At 45.3% G+C, this 20527-nt stretch overlaps 1 protein-coding gene across 1 annotated transcript; it reads right to left on the bottom strand.

Annotated features, from left to right (window-relative positions):
- Positions 1 to 15656: 15656 nt before the first annotated feature.
- Positions 15657 to 20175, bottom strand: LOC124676249 (ankyrin repeat domain-containing protein 2A-like). The gene is made up of 6 exons (XM_047212326.1): positions 20089 to 20175; positions 19858 to 19945; positions 19352 to 19416; positions 19081 to 19149; positions 18942 to 18991; positions 15657 to 16015 (listed from the first exon to the last, which is right to left on the bottom strand). The coding sequence occupies exons 1-6, from the start codon at positions 20158 to 20160 to the stop codon at positions 15904 to 15906; spliced, it is 456 nt and encodes a 151-aa protein (XP_047068282.1). The 5' UTR covers positions 20161 to 20175; the 3' UTR covers positions 15657 to 15903.
- Positions 20176 to 20527: the final 352 nt, after the last annotated feature.

Here is a 20527-nt window from a genome sequence, read left to right as displayed (position 1 = left end):
CTTACCGACGAGGGTCAAGAAATCATCCAACAATCCTGCATTACTCAAAAATTCATAGCATGGAAATGATGCAGCATTGGGGACTCCATTGTCCTCCTCGGGTGCGAAGCTTGGTGCGATGAGGTCATGTTATCACCAGAATTTGACCGGGTCAGAGGTGGGCCGCGATTGGAGATGGGCTTGAAGAATATACATGGAAGAAATACATGAATCGACCTTATATGCAAAGTTTGGGCTAGTTTGCCTGTGTATCTGTAATATAGTAGGATACGTGTTGATTAGATAGAGTTTGGGCTCGTGCCCGGTTGGGATTATTCCCACGTTCGAAAGTCTACGGACTATAAATATGTATCTAGGGTTTATGAAATAAACAACAATCACGTTCACCACAAACCAATCTAGGCGCATCGCCAACTCCCTTGTCTCGAGGGTTTCTTCCGGGTAAGCATCATGTTGTCTAGATCGCATCTTGCGATCTAGGCAGTACACATTTATTCGTTGTTCATGCGTTGCTCGTACTGAAGCATTTTTGATGGCGAGCAACGTAGTTATCATAGATGTTTTAGGGTTAGCATTGTTCATTGTATCATATGCTATCGTCGTGCGACCCTTAGGCATCTAGCCGCCCTTACACCTATCTTGGGTGTAAGGGCGGCACCCCGCTTGATCATTGTTTAGTAGATCCGATCCGTTATGATTGCTCCTTGTTCTTCAAGGATTAGTTTAATATCTGCATGGTTAGGCCTTACAAACGGGTTGAAGGATCCAGTGGCGCGTAGGGTGTAGTTTGCTAGCCCTAGACAGGATGTTCCGAGGATCAACTTCGTGTTGGTTTTTAGGCCTTGTCTAGGGTTGGTTTACGATCACCGTGCGTGGCCGCCAGGCTCAATCATGAGTAGGATGTTCCGATTATGCGGTGAAAACCCTAAATCGTAGTAGGTCGTTTTAGCTTTATTTTGATCAAGCAGGACCACCATCTGATCGTACACCTCGTACGCATCATGGGTGGATCGGCTCCTTGAGCCGATTCACGGGACAACCTCGAGAGCCGATCGAGGCTCGTATTTAATGTTTACGTGTATGCCATGCAGGAAACTAAGCGAGGCACATCCAACACCTTCCCGACCAGGTATAGGTCGGGTGGCACGCCCTGCATCAGCATCGGACGTGCGTGCCGAGGCTTTGCGGGCCGTCGCTCGGAGGGACCAGGGCCAGCCGCAGTCCTGGGAGCCTCCCGGCTCTACATTGTTGCCCGTCGCTGCTCGCCGGTGGGTTTCTGACCGCAACACATTCTGGCACGCCCGGTGGGACCATCTTCGACATCAACCGCATCGCCATCTACATCTGAGATGGCGGAAGGCACTCCGATCAAGTACGAGGATCTGACCGAGGAGCTCAAGAAGAAGCATGACGAGATCAAAGCGGTCCTCGAAGCCGACCTCATCGGCTCTTTTCACGGAACCCGCTCACATGGCATCGGGTGGAAAGGGTTCTCACCTGAAGGCGCGCTCGATGGAGTGGACCTGTCCGCCCCGTCGGAAGAACGCACCGGGTCGGCTGCGTCAGGAGATTAACTTCATGGTGGCTCATTCGCAGCACCGCCATTCTGAGAGCCTGGTGAACACTTTGGAGCGTGTCGCTTTGCGCGTGATCCAGGAAATCATGAGCCATCAGTATTCTCCGTCAGGACCAGCTCTGGGGACTCACCAGGGAGAGATGCCACTCCAGTCCCGTCCACCGCTGCCGTTCGCGTTGGCAGCACCAGAAGTGCCGAGTTCATCGGCATACGTTGTCTACAAGATCGGTGGTGACCCTAGTGACTTCCAGTTCTTGCATGAGGCGCCTAAGGAGATCCCTCACGGATACACGTGTACATACGTGCCAGACTGCAGTAACTGGGCACTCTCGAACCAGGCTGCAACAGCAGGGACTTCGGAACGGCGGGAGGAACTTCGGGAACAGATCTTGAGAAGCGGACGTGGCTAGCTAAGTATGCCACTCCGACAAACCTCCGAGCTCAGCTCCTGCAGTTGGCTCGTAGCTGGAAAAGCAAGCATGGCTGGCTAAATATGCCACCCCGGCGAATCTTCGGAGTTCGACGCCTGCGGCCATCACCGCGGATCAGATCTGTACAATCTCGAAAGACCGAGTTCGGCATGATGCCGAAAAGGAGGACAATCGGCTATTCCAAGCCGTACCCCAACGAGTACGAGTTGATCCCGCTACCACCCAAATATCGGCTCCCTGATTTCACCAAGTTTAATGGATCGGATGGTTCCAGCTCCATCGAGCATGTGAGCCGATATTTGGCACAGACTGGGCACGATCTCGAGCATCGGACGAGCTGCGCGTGAGGTTCTTCGCACGGTCCCTCACAGGATCGGCTTTCGGGTGGTACACATCGCTGCCACCGGACTCAATCCGGACTTGGAAGCGGTTGGAAGAGCGGTTCCACGTGCGGTATCACTCGGAGGCTTCCGAGGCTGGCATTGCCGATCTAGCACAAGTACGACGAAGCGCGGGGAAACGAGTGTCGGGAATACGTCCAGCGTTTCAGGACCGTTAGGAACCGATGCTATTCGGTTCATGTGACTGAAAAAGAAGCAGTCGAGTTGGCGGTGGTGGGTCTCTCATCATCGATCAAGGACGTGGCCTCCCAAGCAGACTACCCTTCACTGGCGCACATGGTGCGAAGGCTGTCGACATATGAACGGCGCCACCCGGATGTATACCAGGATAAATTCAAGCGTGCGGTGGTCCTGGTTGAGGCAGATGAAGATGAAGGCGCTGCGGGAGATCAAGAGGTAGCAGTGGCTGAATGGACTCGGGGGGCAAGCCCCGTGTCCTGTAAATGGGTTAAGCCACAAGGTCCTCCAAAAGGGTTTGACTTCGACGTGACCAAAGCTGAGCAGATTTTCGACCTCTTACTCAAGGAGAAGCAGCTAAAGTTACCCGAAGGCCACAAGATCCCCACGACTCAGGAGTTGAACGGAAAGCCATACTGCAAGTGGCATAACACGTTCACCCACGCCACCAACGACTGCAGGGTGTGGCGTCAGCAGGTCCAAATGGCGATAGAACAAGGGCGTCTAATTTTCAGCCAGTACGCCATGAAGGTCGACACACACCCCTTCCCCGCCGTTAACATGGTGGAGTGCACTTACCATGGAGGGTGCCAGCCAGGATTCTCGTGCAATATCAACATGGTAGGACCCGGGCACCACTCGGTAAGGACGGAGATGAGGGCAGGCTGCTCTCATAGCAAGGACACAGAGGAAGCCACTCCACGCGATCGGCTCCGTCACGATGGCAAGCGCTACATCACAAAGGGAGAAGTGAGGAACGTAAGATATCAGCGACCTCTCTCTGATCACCTCCTCAACAAGTATGTGGGTCAATATGACCAACGCCGGCGATACAACGACGATGATGAAAGAGATCGTCTGGCTAGGGACGCCGGGAGACACCGTCGGCATGATCGCGACGAGGAGAGATATGAGCGCCACGCCAAGGAAAAGTCGAGAGAGCAAGACGACGTGGATAGGCACTGGGACTGCCCCTTCTTCAGACACTGCTGGGATTCAGGAATGAGCCGATTGCCTACAATCGGCAATTGTCCAGAATGTAGACAAAAGAAGAAGGATGCAGCTAACGTGTCCGTATTCAAACGTCTAGGGCCTCTCCCGCCTCGGAACAAGCACGCTGAGTCCGCTCGGGTAGAAGATCTCGAGAAACTAGAGGACGATGATGAAAAAGAAGACAAGTATCATCGGCCAAGGTGGTGCCCTGATGGGCTCAGCCGTTCCCAAAAGCGTAGGGTTCAGCGACTACGTGGCTTGGAGTAAGCCGAAAGGTTATACCTGCACACGTTAAGGAAGGCGCGGCCTGATCTGGCCGCTAAAATTCAGCGAACCCTTGACGAAGAAGGTTGGCCACAAAGGAAAGAGTGGCGCCCCAGACAAAAGAAAGCCGATGATGAGACATCGGCTGGCACAAACATGGTGTTCATCCTTCCAACGGAGTTTAGTGCTCCAGGATTAGACGAAGCACCTGTGGCACAACTTGATTGCGGCCCACGGCCGGTTATCTTTGAGAAGCCACGAGAAAGAAGCTACAGGCATCTGAAGGCCCTGTACTTGCGAGGCTACATCAATTGGCAGCCTGTCAACAAGATGCTGGTGGACACCGGAGCGGCGATCAACATTATGCCATACTCCATGCTACGTCGGTTGGGACGCTCTAGCTCGGATCCGATCAAGACCAATGTGACACCGAGCGATTTCAACGGCCAAGCATCCGACGCACAAGGTGTTACGAACGTGGATCTGACCGTAGGAAGGAAAACCGTCCCTACGACGTTCTTTATTGTCGACAGCAAGAGCACCTATGCTGTCCTACTAGGAAGAGATTGGATCCACGCCAACTGTTGCATTCCATCCACGATGCACCAATGCCTAATTCAGTGGGATGGAGATGAAGTAGAAGTCGTCCACGCAGATGATTCAGCCGAGATTTCAACGGCCGGCATGAACGTTTGGGAGACATCAGGCCAAGAGCCACTCTCAGGCATCAATTTGGACGACTGCGAGCGCATCGACGTGACAAAGGACGGGGTTAGGCTGGTTTTATCCACCGGCCTGACCGTGTAACAAGAGCAACATCTATGGACAAACATGGCGATGTCGATCCATGTGATCGGCCCCAAGGATCTATGGAGGAACATTGCAAAACCTTCATCGAGCAATTCAATCAACATGGAGGCCGATTCCAGCAATCGGCCAAAATTATCTTCGCCATGCATTCTGCCTAGGTTCAACATCGATCTAATGGGCAATGGGTTTACGTCGGCTGATGAGTTGGAAGAAGTCAACACTGGTCCTAACCGAGCCGACGTTCACATATAGTGCCTTGGCTAACCACAGAGCCGATATCAGCAGATACCTGGCAGAATCGGCTCGGGGGGCACCTAATCAGATGAACATGTGTGATACATGTGCGATACATGTGCAGTGAAACATTGGGGGCCGATAGGAAAATCGGCCCGTAAAAAACAAAAAAAAAATTCTCATGATATACGGCCGATGCACAGACATCGACTTGAGAAAACGTGTGGAGACAACAGTATACAGCCGATGCACGGGCATCGACTTCAGAATAATAAAAGCCGATGCATTGCCATCGACTCTAGAGGAACAAGTTCAAGTAAGCAGGTTAACAGATCGGTTTCAAACCAGAAATCATGGTATTTGGGATGAATCTCCTAATAGTTTGATGAGGAGTTCAAGACCTGTTGGACCGTGTGGATAGGCAACGGCTTGGCCTCAAATCGCGTTTGTAGTACAAGCCGATGCCCTGCCATCAGCTCTCTGTACAGCGACTTCGTTCGACGATCGGCATGTTGACAAGAAAGCAAGACTAATTGGGGAATATTTTCTTCATTAATAGTGGAATTTCTTACAAAGAAAGAGCCGATTGCTCGAGGAAGAAAGAACAAAAGCCGACTACTACTACTAGTCCCTAATCTAAGGGCCGTTGCTGCCCTCGTCGTCATCGTCGCTGCCGCCGGTGCAGCTGCTGATAAGCTCCTCATCACTGCTCCCGTAGCCTTCTATGGGGGCCTCGTCTTCTTCATCATCGTCATCGTTGTCATCGTCCCACCAGGCGCGGAGGCGCTTCGCCGGTGGGTAACCTTCGAGGGAGTCGTCGTCGTCCTCTTCCGCCTCTTCCTCGGAGGAGGTGAAGTCGTCCCAGGAGAAGCGGTCGTCCTCGCTCTCCGCCTCCTCCTCCCCGTCGACAAGAAATTGAAGATCGTCCTCTCCGTCGGTCAAGGATTTGTCATCCTCGGACCAGATGGAGGAATCGTGTTCCTCCTTGTCCCACGTCGTTGGGGCGAGGATGTCATGCGCCGCCAATGAGCCCCACTCTGGCGTCGGCTCACGGAAGGGAGATGATACGTAGGAGAGGTTTGAGGAGGCAGAAGAGGAGGAGGAGGAAGAAGACATGGCTATGGAAGAATGGGGCTTTTTTGCTGATGGACAGAACAAAGCAAGGGGATGAAGTAGCGAACCGTTCGGCACAGATAAATAAAAGGGATATAGTGGAGATTCAATGCCACAGCAGTTTCCGAGGAAGTGGTGCCCAACAGAAAAGAATTTTTTTTTGCCAGGTCACGCGGAGAAGTGGAGGAGGCAGGGCATCATGATGAAGGATACTGCGACGGTTTTGCTCTGCCACGACATGACCCGACGAAGGAAAAGCATAATGATTTTGGAATTGTCATTTCCAAAACCAGGGGGCATGTGTTATCACCAGAATTTGACCGGATCAGAGGTGGGCCGCGATTGGAGATGGGCTTGAAGAATATACATGGAAGAAATACATGAATCGGCCTTATATGCAAAGTTTGGGCTAGTTTGCCCGTGTATCTGTAATATAGTAGGATACGTGTTGATTAGATAGAGTTTGGGCTCGTGCCCGGTTGGGATTATTCCCACGTTAGAAAGTCTACGGACTATAAATATGTATCTAGGGTTTATGAAATAAACAACAATCACGTTCACCACAAACCAATCTAGGCGCATCGCCAACTCCCTTGTCTCGAGGGTTTCTTCCGGGTAAGCATCATGCTGCCTAGATCGCATCTTGCGATCTAGGCAAGACACGTTTATTCGTTGTTCATGCGTTGCTCGTACTGAAGCATTTTTGATGGCGAGCAACGTAGTTATCATAGATGTTTTAGGGTTAGCATTGTTCATCGTATCATATGCTATCGTCGTGCGACCCTTAGGCATCTAGCCGCCCTTACACCTATCTTGGGTGTAAGGGCGGCACCCCCTTGATCATTGTTTAGTAGATCCGATCCGTTATGATTGCTCCTGTTCTTCAAGGATTAGTTTAATATCTGCATGGTTAGGCCTTACAAACGGGTTGAAGGATCCGGTGGCGCGTAGGGTGTAGTTTGCTAGCCCTAGACGGGATGTTCCGAGGATCAACTTCGTGTTGGTTTTTAGGCCTTGTCTAGGGTCGGTTTACGATCACCGTGCGTGGCCGCCGGGCTCAATCACGAGTAGGATGTTCCGATTATGCGGTGAAAACCCTAAATCGTAGTAGGTCGTTTTAGCTTTATTTTGATCAAGCAGGACCACCATCCGATCGTACACCTCGTACGCATCATGGGTGGATCGGCTCCTTGAGCCGATTCACGGGACAACCTCGAGAGCCGATCGAGGCTCGTATTTAATGTTTACGTGTATGCCATGCGGGAAACTAAGCGAGGCACATCCAACACCTTCCCGACCGGGTATAGGTCGGGTGGCACGCCCTTGCATCAGCATCGGACGTGCGTGCCGAGGCTTTGCGGGCCGTCGCTCGGAGGGACCAGGGCCAACCGCAGTCTTGGGAGCCTCCCGGCTCTACAGTGTTGCCCGTCGCTGCTCGCCGGTGGGTTTCTGACAGCAACAGGTCCTCATTGTAGGATGGCCTGAATCGGGTGGATGACCTCGAGGGCCTCCCCGTGCTTGTTGTCTCCCCTTGGAACACTTCTCCAAATTTAAAGTTGTCCATCCCCCTTTTCTGAAATTTTTCAACAAACAATATAAAACTTGATTTGGTGGCATATAATCGAGGGAAACTACCATAGGAACTTGCTAGAGCACTAATCATGCATCAAAACTAGTTTCTACTACTTAGAACAAGCATGCAAGCTCACTAAACATGTTACCTACAGCAGCAAAATATGCAAGATATACTCCACCAAACAAAATTCTACTTGGATAATCGAAGGAGTCACATACCGAAGAGCAAATGTGCCAAATTTCAGACAGAAATCTGGGCTGAGCAAAGAGATCGAGAAATCTGGAGTTCTTGAGCAAAAACACGAGTGAGAGGAAGCTGGTGTCGATTTTTTCAGGAGAGAGAAGAGTGTGGGAGGAAGAGATGCTAAAGTGGGGTAAAGGGGGGCCACACACCAGGGTGGCGCGCCCCCCTTGCTGGCCGTGCCAGCCTGTGGGGTGCCACCCTGGGGTGCCCCACTGGTCATCCCCGGTGCTCCCGAGTGCCTCGTCGAAAAATAGGACCAACGGTATAATTTTTGCGAATTTTTGAAAACTTTGAAAAATGCACATTTCTGGGTATTAAGTTTATTATTACTGGCCAGGAAATTTTTTGAAATCTCTAATTAACTAAGGAACTTTTCAAAATAAAAGTGCTACAGCAAGTAGAGCAAGTGGAGGAAGAAAGAGATGTTGTTTACCTCCTCTATGCATATAAAAAGTATTTGTTAACAAGGTTGATCAAGTCTTGCCACCAAATAAATTTTACATAGCATAAGAAGAAATAAACCTCAAATCAATCATGTTACCTTGAATTGTATTGATATGGATCCAATCACAAGAGTTTGATATTCTTCTTTAGGCTCATATATAGGACAATCGATAGTTCCAACTTTGATAGTTCTCACATTAGAAATAGTATTAACTCCACATGCTTTTTCAATCCTCTTGGGGAAATAGACGGTGTGCTCCCTATCATAAACATTGAAAGTAACCTTTCCTTTATTGCAATCAATAACAGCCCCTGCGGTGTTAAGAAAAGGTCTCCCAAGAATAATAGACATATTATCATCTTCAGGCATTTCCAACACAACAAAATCAGTTAATATCAAGCGGTTATTAGTAACTTGAACAGGAACATCCTCACATATACCAACGGGAATAGCGGTAGATTTATCAGCCATTTGCAAAGATATATCGGTAGGTATCAACTTATCTAAGTAAAGTCTCTTATAAAGAGAAAAAGGCATAACACTAACACCGGCTCCCAAGTCACATAGAGCAGTTTTAACATAATTATTCTTAATAGAACAAGGAATAGTAGGTATACCTGGGTCGCCCAACTTCTTTGGAACTTTGCCATTGAAAGAGTAATTAGCAAGCATACTGGAAATTTCCTCATTGGGGATTTTCCTTTTGTTAGTAACAATATCTTTCATATACTTTGAATAAGGAGGCAATTTAATAGCATCGATCAAAGGGATTTGCAAGAATAAAGGTTTCATCCAATCACAAAATTTATTATAGTGTTCTTCTTCCTTTGATTTTAGTTTCTTAGCAGGAAAAGGCATTTGCTTTTGCACCCAAGGTTCCCTTTCATTACCATGTTTCTTAGCAATAAAATCTTCTTTAGTATATTTTTTATTTTTATCTTGCTTTTCGAGGTTCATCTTCAACTTCTTCTTTATCGAAACATCATTCTTATCATTATCATTATTATTATCATGTTCATTACCACTTTCAGTTTCAGCATCGGAAATAGAAATACTATTAGGATGATTAACAGGTTCAGAGGATTCTACAACATTTTTATGTTTCTTCATCTTTTTCTTAGAAGGAGCACTAGGTTCAATGCGTTGAGAATCTTGTTCAATTCTTTTGGGATGCCCTTCAGGATATAGAGGATCCTGGGTAGAGACACCACCTCTAGTTGTTACTTCATAAGCATGTTTCTCTTTAGAATTATTTTGTCATAAGTCATTTTGCACTTTAGTGAGTTGATCAATTTGAGTTTGAACCATTTGAAAATGTTTAACAAGCATCTTAACATCATTGGAGGTTCTCTCCACAATATCATGCAAATTGCTAATAGCTTGAGAATTTTCCATTAGATGATTCTCTACTCTCATATTAAAATTTTCTTGCTTAACAATATAATTATCAAACTCATCTAAGCATTGCGCAGGATGTTTTGAATACGGAATATCTTCCCTAGTAAAGCGGCGAAGGGAGTTTACCTCAATCATGGATGAAGGGGGAATTATCTCACATATATCTTCTATGGGGGGTAGATTCTTCACATCTTCAGATTTAATACTTTTCTCCTTGAGAGACTTCTTGGCTTCCCTCATATCTTCATCATTCAATTTAATTAAACCCCTCTTCTTCAATATTGGCGCTGGAATTGGTTCAGGCGTAGTCCAATCATCATGATTCCGGCCTATTTTAGCCAATAATTCTTCAGCTTCGTCCGGAGTTCTTTTCTGAAAACACAACCGAGCACAACTATCCGGGTATGCCCTAGACTCAATGGTTAGCCCACTATAAAATATATCAAGTAGATCATTCTTTTCTAAATCATGTCCAGGTCGAGCTACGATAAGAGAACAAAATCTTGCCCAAGCCTCGGGCAATTTCTCTTCATCTCCCTGGTCAAATCTATAAATTTTACGTAAAGCAACATGTTGAGCACTAGCAGGAAAGTATTTTCGAAAGAAAACATCACGCAAATCAGTTGGATTTTTAATAGAACCAGGAGGCAAATTATTATACCAAGTTTTAGCATCATCCTTTAATGAGAAAGGAAAAAATTTAGCGAAAAAATAAGTACGCATCTTGATATCATCAGAAAACAAACTACTCATAGAAGAAAGTTCAATCATGTGTTCTACAGACACTTTCTTTTTCAGTACCACAAAAGGGTGCTTTCTCTACAATAGCTATATGAGATAGATCAAGAGAAAAATCATAATCTTTATCCTTAATGCATATAGGAGATGTGGCAAATTTAGGATCGGGAGATAACTTATGTCTAACGAGTATATTCTGTGAGAAACTTTTTAATTTTACTTGCATCGGCGGTAGCATTGCATCTATTAATAAGATCATCATTAAGCTCCACATAATCTTCATCGGGATCATCACTAGAATAATCAAGTTCGGGTGAATTAACGAGTGTAGTAGCATCGGGAGTTTCGGTATTTTCAATTTGTCTAGATCTAGCAATTGTAGCATCTAGAAAGGATCCCAATGAACCACTATCATCAAGCACGGCAGAAGCATCATCAATATTATAAGAATTTTCAGATTCAGCAGAAGTACCGACAAGTGAAGCATGTGGTGGTGAAACAAGTTTATCAATCACGGATGGTGAATCAAGAGCAGCGAGAGGTACTCAGAGTTGTACCTTTTCTTGTAGTGGATGGTAATATGGCGACTTTAGGATCGCGAGTTTTACCCATGATGGAGAATTTGCAGCGAACAATATAAATCCAAGTGAACTTCCAAATAAAGCTATGCTCCCCGGCAACGGCGCCGGAAAACGATCTTGATGACCCACAAGTATAGGGGGTCGCGGCGGTCTTCGCGGGTAGTAAAACCCAATTTATTGATTCGACACAAGGGGAGACAAAGAATACTTGAAAGCCTTAACAGCGGAGTTGTCAATTCAGCTGCACACTGGAAACGAGACTTGCTCGCAAGAGTTTATCGATAGTAACAGTTTTATAGCGATAGCGGTAGTGAAATAACGACGAGCGAGTAACGAGAGACAGCGGTAGTGATTATAGTAAATAGCAGGATTAAAATACTGTAGGCACGGGGACGGATAACGGGCGTTGCATGGATGAGAGAAACTCATGTAACAATCAAGCGAGGGCATTTGCGAGATAATAATAAAACGGTGTCTAAGTACAAAGCAATCAATAGGCATGTGTTCCAATTATAGTCGTACGTGCTCGCAATGAGAAACTTGCACAACATCTTTTGTCCTACCAGCCGGTGGCAGCCGGGCCTCAAGGGAATCTCTTGGATATTAAGGTACTCCTTTTAATAGAGTACCGGAGCAAAGCATTAACACTCCGTGAACACACGTGATCCTCACATCACTACCATCCCCTCCGGTTGTCCCGATTTCGTCACTTCGGGGCCATTGGTTCCGGACAGCGACATGTGTATACAACTTGCAGGTAAGACCATAAACAATGAATATCATGATGAAATAATAACATGTTCAGATCTGAGATCATGGCACTCGGGCCCTAGTGACAAGCATTAAGCATAACAAGTTGCAACAATATCATCAAAGTACCAATTACGGACACTAGGCACTATGCCCTAACAATCTTACACTATTACATGACCAATCTCATCCAATCCCTACCATCCCCTTCAGCCTACAGCGGGGGAATTACTCACACATGGATGGGGGAAACATGGCTGGTCGATGGAGAGGCGTCGGTGGTGATGATGGCAATGATCTCCTCCAATTCCCCTTCCCGGCGGAGTGCCAGAACGGAGACTTCTGGCTCCCGAGACGGAGTTTCGCGATGTGGCGGCGTTCGGAGGGTTTACGGTGACTTCGACTTCTCCCCGTGCGTTTTTAGGTCGAAAGCGATAAGTAGTCCGAAGGAGGGCGTCGGAGGCCTGCCGAGGGGCCACACGCTAGGGCCGCGCGCTCCCTCTCGGGCCGCGCCGCCTAGGGTGTGGGGCCCTCGGGCCTCCACTGACTTGCCCTTCGGCTCCGTGAGTCTTCCGGGAAAATAGGGCCTTCCGTATAAATTCCGAGGTTTTTCCCGAAAGTTGGATTTACGCACAAAAACGAGACACCAGAACAGTTCTGCTGAAAACAGCGTTAGTCCGTGTTAGTTGTATCCAAAATACACAAATTAGAGGCAAAACAATAGCAAAAGTGTTCGGGAAAGTAGATACGTTTTGGACGTATCATTGAGCGGTAACCATGTTTCTGGGGACGCCATCAACTATTATACCTTTGTCTGAAGTAACGGTGATTTATCATGATTAAATGGTTTGAGTATGCATATTGTTAGAGAAGAACTTTGGGCCGCCAACCAAAGCCATGTATCATGGTGGAAGTTTCAGTTTGGACATTAATCCTCAATCTCTTATGAGAATATTATCTGTTGCTGAATGCTTATGCATTAAAGAGGAGTCCATTATCTGTTTTCTATGTTGTCCCGGTACGGATGTCCTCAAGTTGAGATCTATCAAAAACGAGAAATCAAATGCGATCTATCTCCTTGGACCTTTGTACAGGCGGCATAGAGGTACCCCTTTGTGACACTTGGTTGAAACATATGTAATGCAATGAGAATCCATGGAAATCCAAGCTAATTAGGACAAGGTGCGAGCACTATTGGTATTCGATGCATGAGGCTTGCAACTTATAGGATGTCTTATGCATAACACATATGAATTATTACTACCGTTGACAAAATTGTTTCTATGTTTTCAAAATAAAAGCTCTAGCACAAAAATAGTAATCCATGCTTCTCTCTGCGAAGGGCTTTTCTTTTACTTTATGTTGAGCCAGTTTACCTACTTCTTTCTACCTTAGAAGCAAACACTTGTGTCAACTGTGTGCATTGATTCCTACATACTTGCTTATTTGCATTCATCATATTATTTTTTGTTGACAATTATCCATGAGATATACATGTTGAAATTGAAAGCAACTGCTGAAACTTATACCTTCCTTTGTATTACTTCAAAACCTTCTACTAAGAATTTATTGCTTTATGAGTTAACTCCTATGCAAGTTTTATTGATGCTTGTCTTGAAAGTACTATTCATGAAAAGTCTTTGCTATATGATTCAGTTGTTTAGTCATTATCTTTACCATTGCTTCAAATCACTTCATTCATCTCATATGCTTTACAATAGTATTGATCAAGATTATGATAGCAGCATGTCACTTCAGAAATTATCCTTGTTATCGTTTACCTACTCGAGGGAGAGTAGGAATTAAGCTTGGGGATGCTTGATACGTCTCAAACGTATCTATAATTTCTTATGTTCCATGCTAGTTTTATGACAATACTCACATGTTTTATATACACTTTATATCATTTTGATGCATTTTCCGGCACTAACCTATTAACAAGATGTCGAAGCGCCAGTTCCGGTTTTCTGCCGTTTTTGGTTTCAGAAATCCTACACAGGAAATATTCTCGGAATTTGACGAAACAAAATCCCAGGGTCTTATTTTCCACGGAGCTTTCCAGAAGACCGAAGGAGATAAGAAGTGGGGCCACGAGGTGGCGACACCACAAGGCGGCGCGGCCAAGGAGGGGCCCGCACCGCCCTATGGTGTGGGCCCCTCGAGCGCCCCCGACTCTGCCCTTCCGCCTACTTATACTCTCCGTCGCGAAAACCCTATGACCGAGAGCCACGATACGAGAAAAGTTCCAGAGACGCCGCCGCCGCCAATCCCATCTCGGGGGATTCAGGAGATCACCTCCGGCACCCTGCCGGAGAGGGGAATCATCTCCCGGAGGACTCTACATCACCATGATCGCCTCCGGACTGATGTGTGAGTAGTTCATCCTTGGACTATGGGTCCATAGCAGTAGCTAGCTGGTTGTCTTCTCCTCTTGTGCTATCATGTTAGATCTTGTGAGCTGCCTATCATGATCAAGATCATCTATTTGTAATGCTACATGTTGTGTTTGTTGGGATCCGATGAATATTGAATACTATGTCAAGTTGATTATCAATCTATCATATATGTGTTGTTTATGATCTTGCATGCTCTCCGTTGCTAGTAGAGGTTCTGGCCAAGTTGATACTTGTGACTCCAAGAGGGAGTATTTATGCTCGATAGTGGGTTCATGCCTCCATTGAATCCGAGACGAGTGACGAGAAAGTTCTAAGGTTGTGGATGTGCTGTTGCCACTAGGGATAAAACATCAATGCTTTGTCTAAGGATATTTGTGTTGATTACATTAGGCACCATACTTAATGCAATTGTCTCGTTGTTTGCAACTTAATACTTGGAAGGGGTGCGGATGCTAACCCGAAGGTGGACTTTTTAGGCATAGATGCATGCTGGATGGCGGTCTATGTTATTTGTCGTAATGCCCTAAGTAAATCTCATATTAGTCATCATGATAAGTATGTGCATTGTTATGCCCTCTCTATTTTTCAATTGCCCAACTGTAATTTGTTCACCCAACATGCTATTTCTTATTGGAGAGACACCACTAGTGAACTGTGGACCCCGGTCCATTCTTTTACATCTGAATACAATCTACTGCAATCATTGTTCTCTGCTTGTTCTTTGCAAACAAACATCATTCTCCACACCATACGTTTAATCCTTTGTTTGCGGCAAGCCGGTGAGATTGACAACCTCATCTGTTAAGTTGGGGCAAAGTATTTTGATTGTGTTGTGCGAGGTTCCACGTTGGCGCCGGAATCCACGGTGTAGCGCCGCACTACACTCCTCCACCAACAACATTCACGTGGCCTTCATCTCCTACTGGTTCGATAACCTTGGTTTCTTACTGAGGGAAAACTTGCTGCTGTACGCATCACACCTTCCTCTTGGGGTTCCCAATGAACGTGTGCTTTACGCGTTATCATGGAGCGACCGGCGGGGGAAGCCGTTGTTGGCCGCGCCGTCCTGCTCGTTGAACGCCATGGATGTCGGCGAGGGAGGCAGTGGCGGAGTAGGATTTGTCTCTGGCTGGGGGTTTCGTCGATGCTACGCGTCGCGGCGAGTTATGTAGGCGGGGCTGGACTCGGCAATTAAATGCCGCGTGGATGCTACGCGTCCGCGGCGAGCTGACCGGCGGCAGCTTTTGACGATGAGTGTGCCGCTGACTGGCCGGATCCAACTCTGCGGCGAAGCTGAAGCGAAAGCGCGGGAGAGAATTCTCGGCGTTTCGCGGGCTTTCGCTTCGTCCAGAGTCCCCGAGCGCGCCTCGAGGGACCGGGGATGGCGTGGGCTTGCCGAATGGATTTAGGCCCAAATCCGGGGGAAAACGAGGAATCGGGGGCGCGGCTGGACCGATTTTCGCCGTCTGGATGAGAAAAACGTCGTTCGGGAGCCTCTTCGGGGAGACGAGTGGGGATGCTCTTACAAACAAGACAGTTGCAATCTTATAGAACAAGACACTAAATGTGATCTGCTGCACCTGCAGCCAAATTTTATGCCATTTAACACTAGCAGGCGATGGCCAAAACAGATGATAGGTAACTCATGGCTCAGATTGTTCTAGTGCCCCAGATAGTAGCTTATATCAGCCTCCTAAGTGACACAGACAGATACATATAGAAAAAGATTAGAACGGTGTGGCATGTCATCCATCTCTCCAGGAGAACTGAATCCTGTTTAGGAGACAGTAACGCCATCGAGCTCTGCTTGAGCTACTGCTGCACCAATTGCATCGATCACTTCCATCTTTCCAAGGGTCACTGCTTCGTCCATAGGGGTTTTCTCATGGCTGCAGAATACCAAATCATGCCATAAAAAACACAATCATTACTGACAAAATATCTAATACATGGTCCTGAAAAAATACATTTTTTCACCTTACCGTAAAGATTCACAGAATTTTTTTAACATAAAATAACTCCCTATTGGTAATACATATAGAACTTAGCAGACCAGTTCAAATAGGTTCACATTAACTTAACAAAAACTGAGATAACACAACAGTACGTGACACTCAAATTGGCGTTCTTGTTTTGGTAACACTCTGCAACCTCAGAAATATTGCAATCTGAACTGGGAGACTCAGTAACTGCAGGAAGTAAATGTACACTCACCTAAGAACATCAATGTATTTAGAGAAAATAATAATATTGTAGGGTGCATTGTAGAGTATTAGATCCTATAATGCAAAATTCTAGGGGGTAGAGCAAGCCAATTTACGAATAAATAAATAAATAATGTTGTTTGCCTGAATTTTACAATGAGATAAAACTGGAGTCAGGGTTGCTTAAATGATACTACAATATATTTTCGTATGGTATCTACAAAATATATTTGTTGATAGATTCTTCTAAAAGTTTAGTCAAACTTGACATAGTGTGAGTTTCTAAAAATAATATAAGCCTTAAGCTTTGGGATGGAGGTAGTATATTTTATGTCTTAACTTCTTTACACTCATTCGTTAGTCTTAGCGGAGATAACGTAAGGCATGGCCGCTTCGGCATTTGATATCAATAACTATGTATCCCACCCCAAGAAAAGAAGGCCTTATATCCCCTAGCCAAAAAAAGAAAAGAAACGTCTTACATAATCTCAACACATCATTTCTAACTTCACTTCAGTAATCATCGAAAACAAACAACCTTGCTCAGCCGTACACACAATAATCAAGGTGGTACTTGGTTTAGGCACACACGAGAACAATCATAGGTTAAACTAAAAATCGAATAATCACATGCAAAATATTAGGGAGAAATTATTGAGTAAGATGTAAAAAAAAAAGTGGCTTGGCAGCCTCAGAATGAGCAGCGAAGTGTGTACATGAGTAGGCACGTGGATTTGGGTGTACAATGTCACGTTTGATGGAGAATGAGCCTAGTTTATAGTTTTGGGGGAATGGAGAAAAGATAATGCGGAAGCTGTTTGGAGAAATAGATAGCAACAGTAACATAGATTGATAGCATAGTAAGTAGGTAGCAAGTTTAGTTCATTGTTTTTATAAGATCCCAGCCACAAAACCTTCACGGTCTTAGCTTTCATATTCATTCTGTCGTTAGTTGTAGTTCTCTCTCTCTCTCCCCTACTGGACATGTGTGATCTATTTTCCCTCTTTAAACCAGCATGTTATAAATGTACAGGAGGAACAGAAGAATACGAAACAAAATACTAGACAAAACCATCAAAAATGAAGGATGGTATGCATGATTTTCACTGCATTTTTTATCTAGGTTATCGCATCCAAATAATCTAGTTCAGCTCTCTATCAGAGCGGTTGTTCAACTAAAGATTGAGCTTGCAACGAACAAAGGAGCACTTTAAATCACATGGAACTTCAAAACAAAATCACAAAAAATCATAATATTACTGTAAGTATTGTCATGTTGAGCTGTCATTTGATAATCTGGAACAACTTCGGTCCGAAATGACAATTAGATAATTATCTATTTAAATTTATCTATGATTTAGAAGTTGTGTGGTGTAAGAGTTCCAGAGACTTACATTATTGGACGTTAATAATTTCGGTAATTATTAATAAGACCTAACAAATGGTTTGTTTTGTATTCCTCATGTGCTATCCTCAAAACATGTTCATTTCAGAGAGAAAATAGACCAAACGTGTGAGACAGACAACTAAATTAATATATAGGGAAGATAAGACAAGGATCTGCGGTGATTTTTTTGATTGACATCTTGTGAAAATAACCAAGCAAAGTAGGAGATTGTTTGCTCTTTTGGTGGTCTTTTTGCTCTGGCTATCCGTCCTCTACACACACAACCTGACACATATCTGACCATTCAGTCAAGCGTCTCCTCTCCGTCCACAAAGACTCATAGCTCATTCTCACTCATCCGCGTGACAAGGTACACACAAGTTGATTGTCCGACACACCCTTGTGCCGCTCTCCCCGAGGTCGATATGCCAATTTTCCATGATCTTGGTAAATTACTTCATTAACGTTTATGGTTTTAGTTTAACTAATAAATGTGGTCTTGAGCACCTGAAGCTACTCAAGGTCGTCAGGTAAATGCCTGAGTCAGGTAGTTTGTTTTCTTGATAATTATTAGAGTTAGCAACAATGCATTCAGATTACCTAATACGATTTCTTGGGAGAGGATATGGACGCCTTTTTTCTTGTGTAATAATTATGGTTGCTGAATCCAATACTGGCCACGCCTTTCTTGTCTATACACAAGCACACAGTGACAAATGAGTGTGAAAGAAGAGATGACAGAAGATATCACTTAAGCAGCCAGGACTTCAATATGCATATTCTCACCGTAGAACGCATACAACTCAAGCAAACAATACTGGGATATTACAGTACCCATATAATGGATTGCTATCGCCAAGAATTGTACATCCTATGATATAATGTGGGGACCTTGCCATGTGCTTATTTTCTCTATGTACATTTATTTCCCACGGTAAATAAGTCATACTTGATCCCAGTTCAGATTTCAATATTTCTACGATTTTTATTCCAGTGTGTTACCACCTCTTGTGTGTTATATCAATTGTAATATGTTATTGCAAAAATGTTCTGCGCTGCTAAGTTCAACGTGTACTACCAACGGAAAGTCACTTTATGATTCAAAAATATCTGTGGGACTTAAGACTAAAGGTGAAAACTGAAATGACTGGAGCAATAAACCATTACTAATTGGTGCAACCATTTTAGCTGTCAACAGAAATATTGGTGCAGACATTTACATACCTGTTCAGCGCACTTACAATAGCCCCAGCACATATCAAAGCTTTGATTACCTGGGTATGTGTTTTTATAAGCAGCGGTGAGAATAAGTATTCAAATCAGTACAAGAAAAAAAAATAGAACGGTGAGGCAACTGAACCACCTCTATATGTCCATTGAGGCATGCCCAGTGGAGAGGCGTGTTCTTTTCCAAGTTTGTAGAATTAACATTCTGCATTTAATTTAACATCCATAAAGAACAGTTATCACCATAGCACGAATTTCTGAAGAAATGTGCAAATTCAGTTTGAAGTTCATAAGATGACTTCAAGTGTCCGGAGGAGCAAAGCTTAAATAGAAATAATGAAGCAGTAGTATAGTTTATATGGTAGTACAATACAGTAAAAACCAGTAAGAACCAGTAGCTTTCTTACCGCTCCATTTTGAATCAAGTATTCCACCACAGCAAGATGTCCATTGGCAGAAGCCATATGAAGAGCTGGCAGTAACGGGAAAAGGGTTAGGTATCTCCCTAATTGGTCTACAACCATGTATGGTTGAATCATCAAGTTTGTCACCGAGCTTCGAATGAATTTGGAAGTTCTCGATTTTCAGAGACTTCTATAGTTATAAGTTAAATTATGACAGTGGCTTAATAAGGACAGCAACATGTAGAAGATATGCCGGTACTCCATTGTAAGGCACGTCCAGTAGAAATCAAAAGACGCATCATTGGGCTTCTACCAAAGAGCCAACCCAATTCAAAATATCCACAACGTTCTAATCTCCCACTCCATCATATGCAAAGTACGCAACTATCGCCATGACATATTCACACACCGTACTTAAACCACATGGCAGCACCACAAAAATCTGAGCAGAAAACTAAGAGCAATCCAAGCAGTTGAACTTGAACAGTCTGGGCGAGAATAAAACCAACCCGTCCGCCCTTGCGAATCTGCCGAGTCCAGGGAAACTCCGGCGGAGAACAGGGCAACGACGTCTTCCAGCTCGTCGTACCTCGCGGCCTGCCAGAGCAGCACAATCGAATCCCGCCAACTCGGTTAGTCAATCGCGCAAAGAGTACACCCCGATAACACTACAGTATATCATAACAACCAGAAGAGTAGAGTTCAGGGGTGCTCGGATAGTGGGGAGGTTTGGGAATTACGTCGATGAGATCCTGGGCCTGCTCGGCGGTGGCGGCGGCGGCGGGGGTTAGCTGTGCCGATTCGACGCCCATCGTCGAGCGCGCGAGAAGTTGGTTCAACTGGGAGGAAGAGGGGAGTTGGCGTCGCGGTACGGCCGGCTGCGCTCAGTGTTGCCGCTTGTTTCCCTGCGTACGGCGGCGGCGGCGGCGGCGGCGGCTTTGTGCTTTGCTGCTCCTAGTTGCTGGACACGATGATGCGGTGAGTTTCCCCGGCTAAGCCCATCTTTGCTGTATGGGCTTGCACTTACGTTGTGGGCTTTATTTGTCAAAATTCACATCTCAACATACGCTACTGCTTCAACAAAAAAAATGCTACTGCTTCAATAAAATAAATACTACTGCTCCAGTAAAAAAATCGAAAAAATAGCAAACAAAATACAATAAAAAACTGATTTTTTTT

Source organism: Lolium rigidum, chromosome 7 (genome assembly GCF_022539505.1).
Source record: "Lolium rigidum isolate FL_2022 chromosome 7, APGP_CSIRO_Lrig_0.1, whole genome shotgun sequence".
Lineage (NCBI taxonomy): Eukaryota > Viridiplantae > Streptophyta > Magnoliopsida > Poales > Poaceae > Lolium > Lolium rigidum.
Note: the sequence above shows the minus strand (reverse complement) of the source record. Positions and strands in the feature narration are given on the sequence as shown.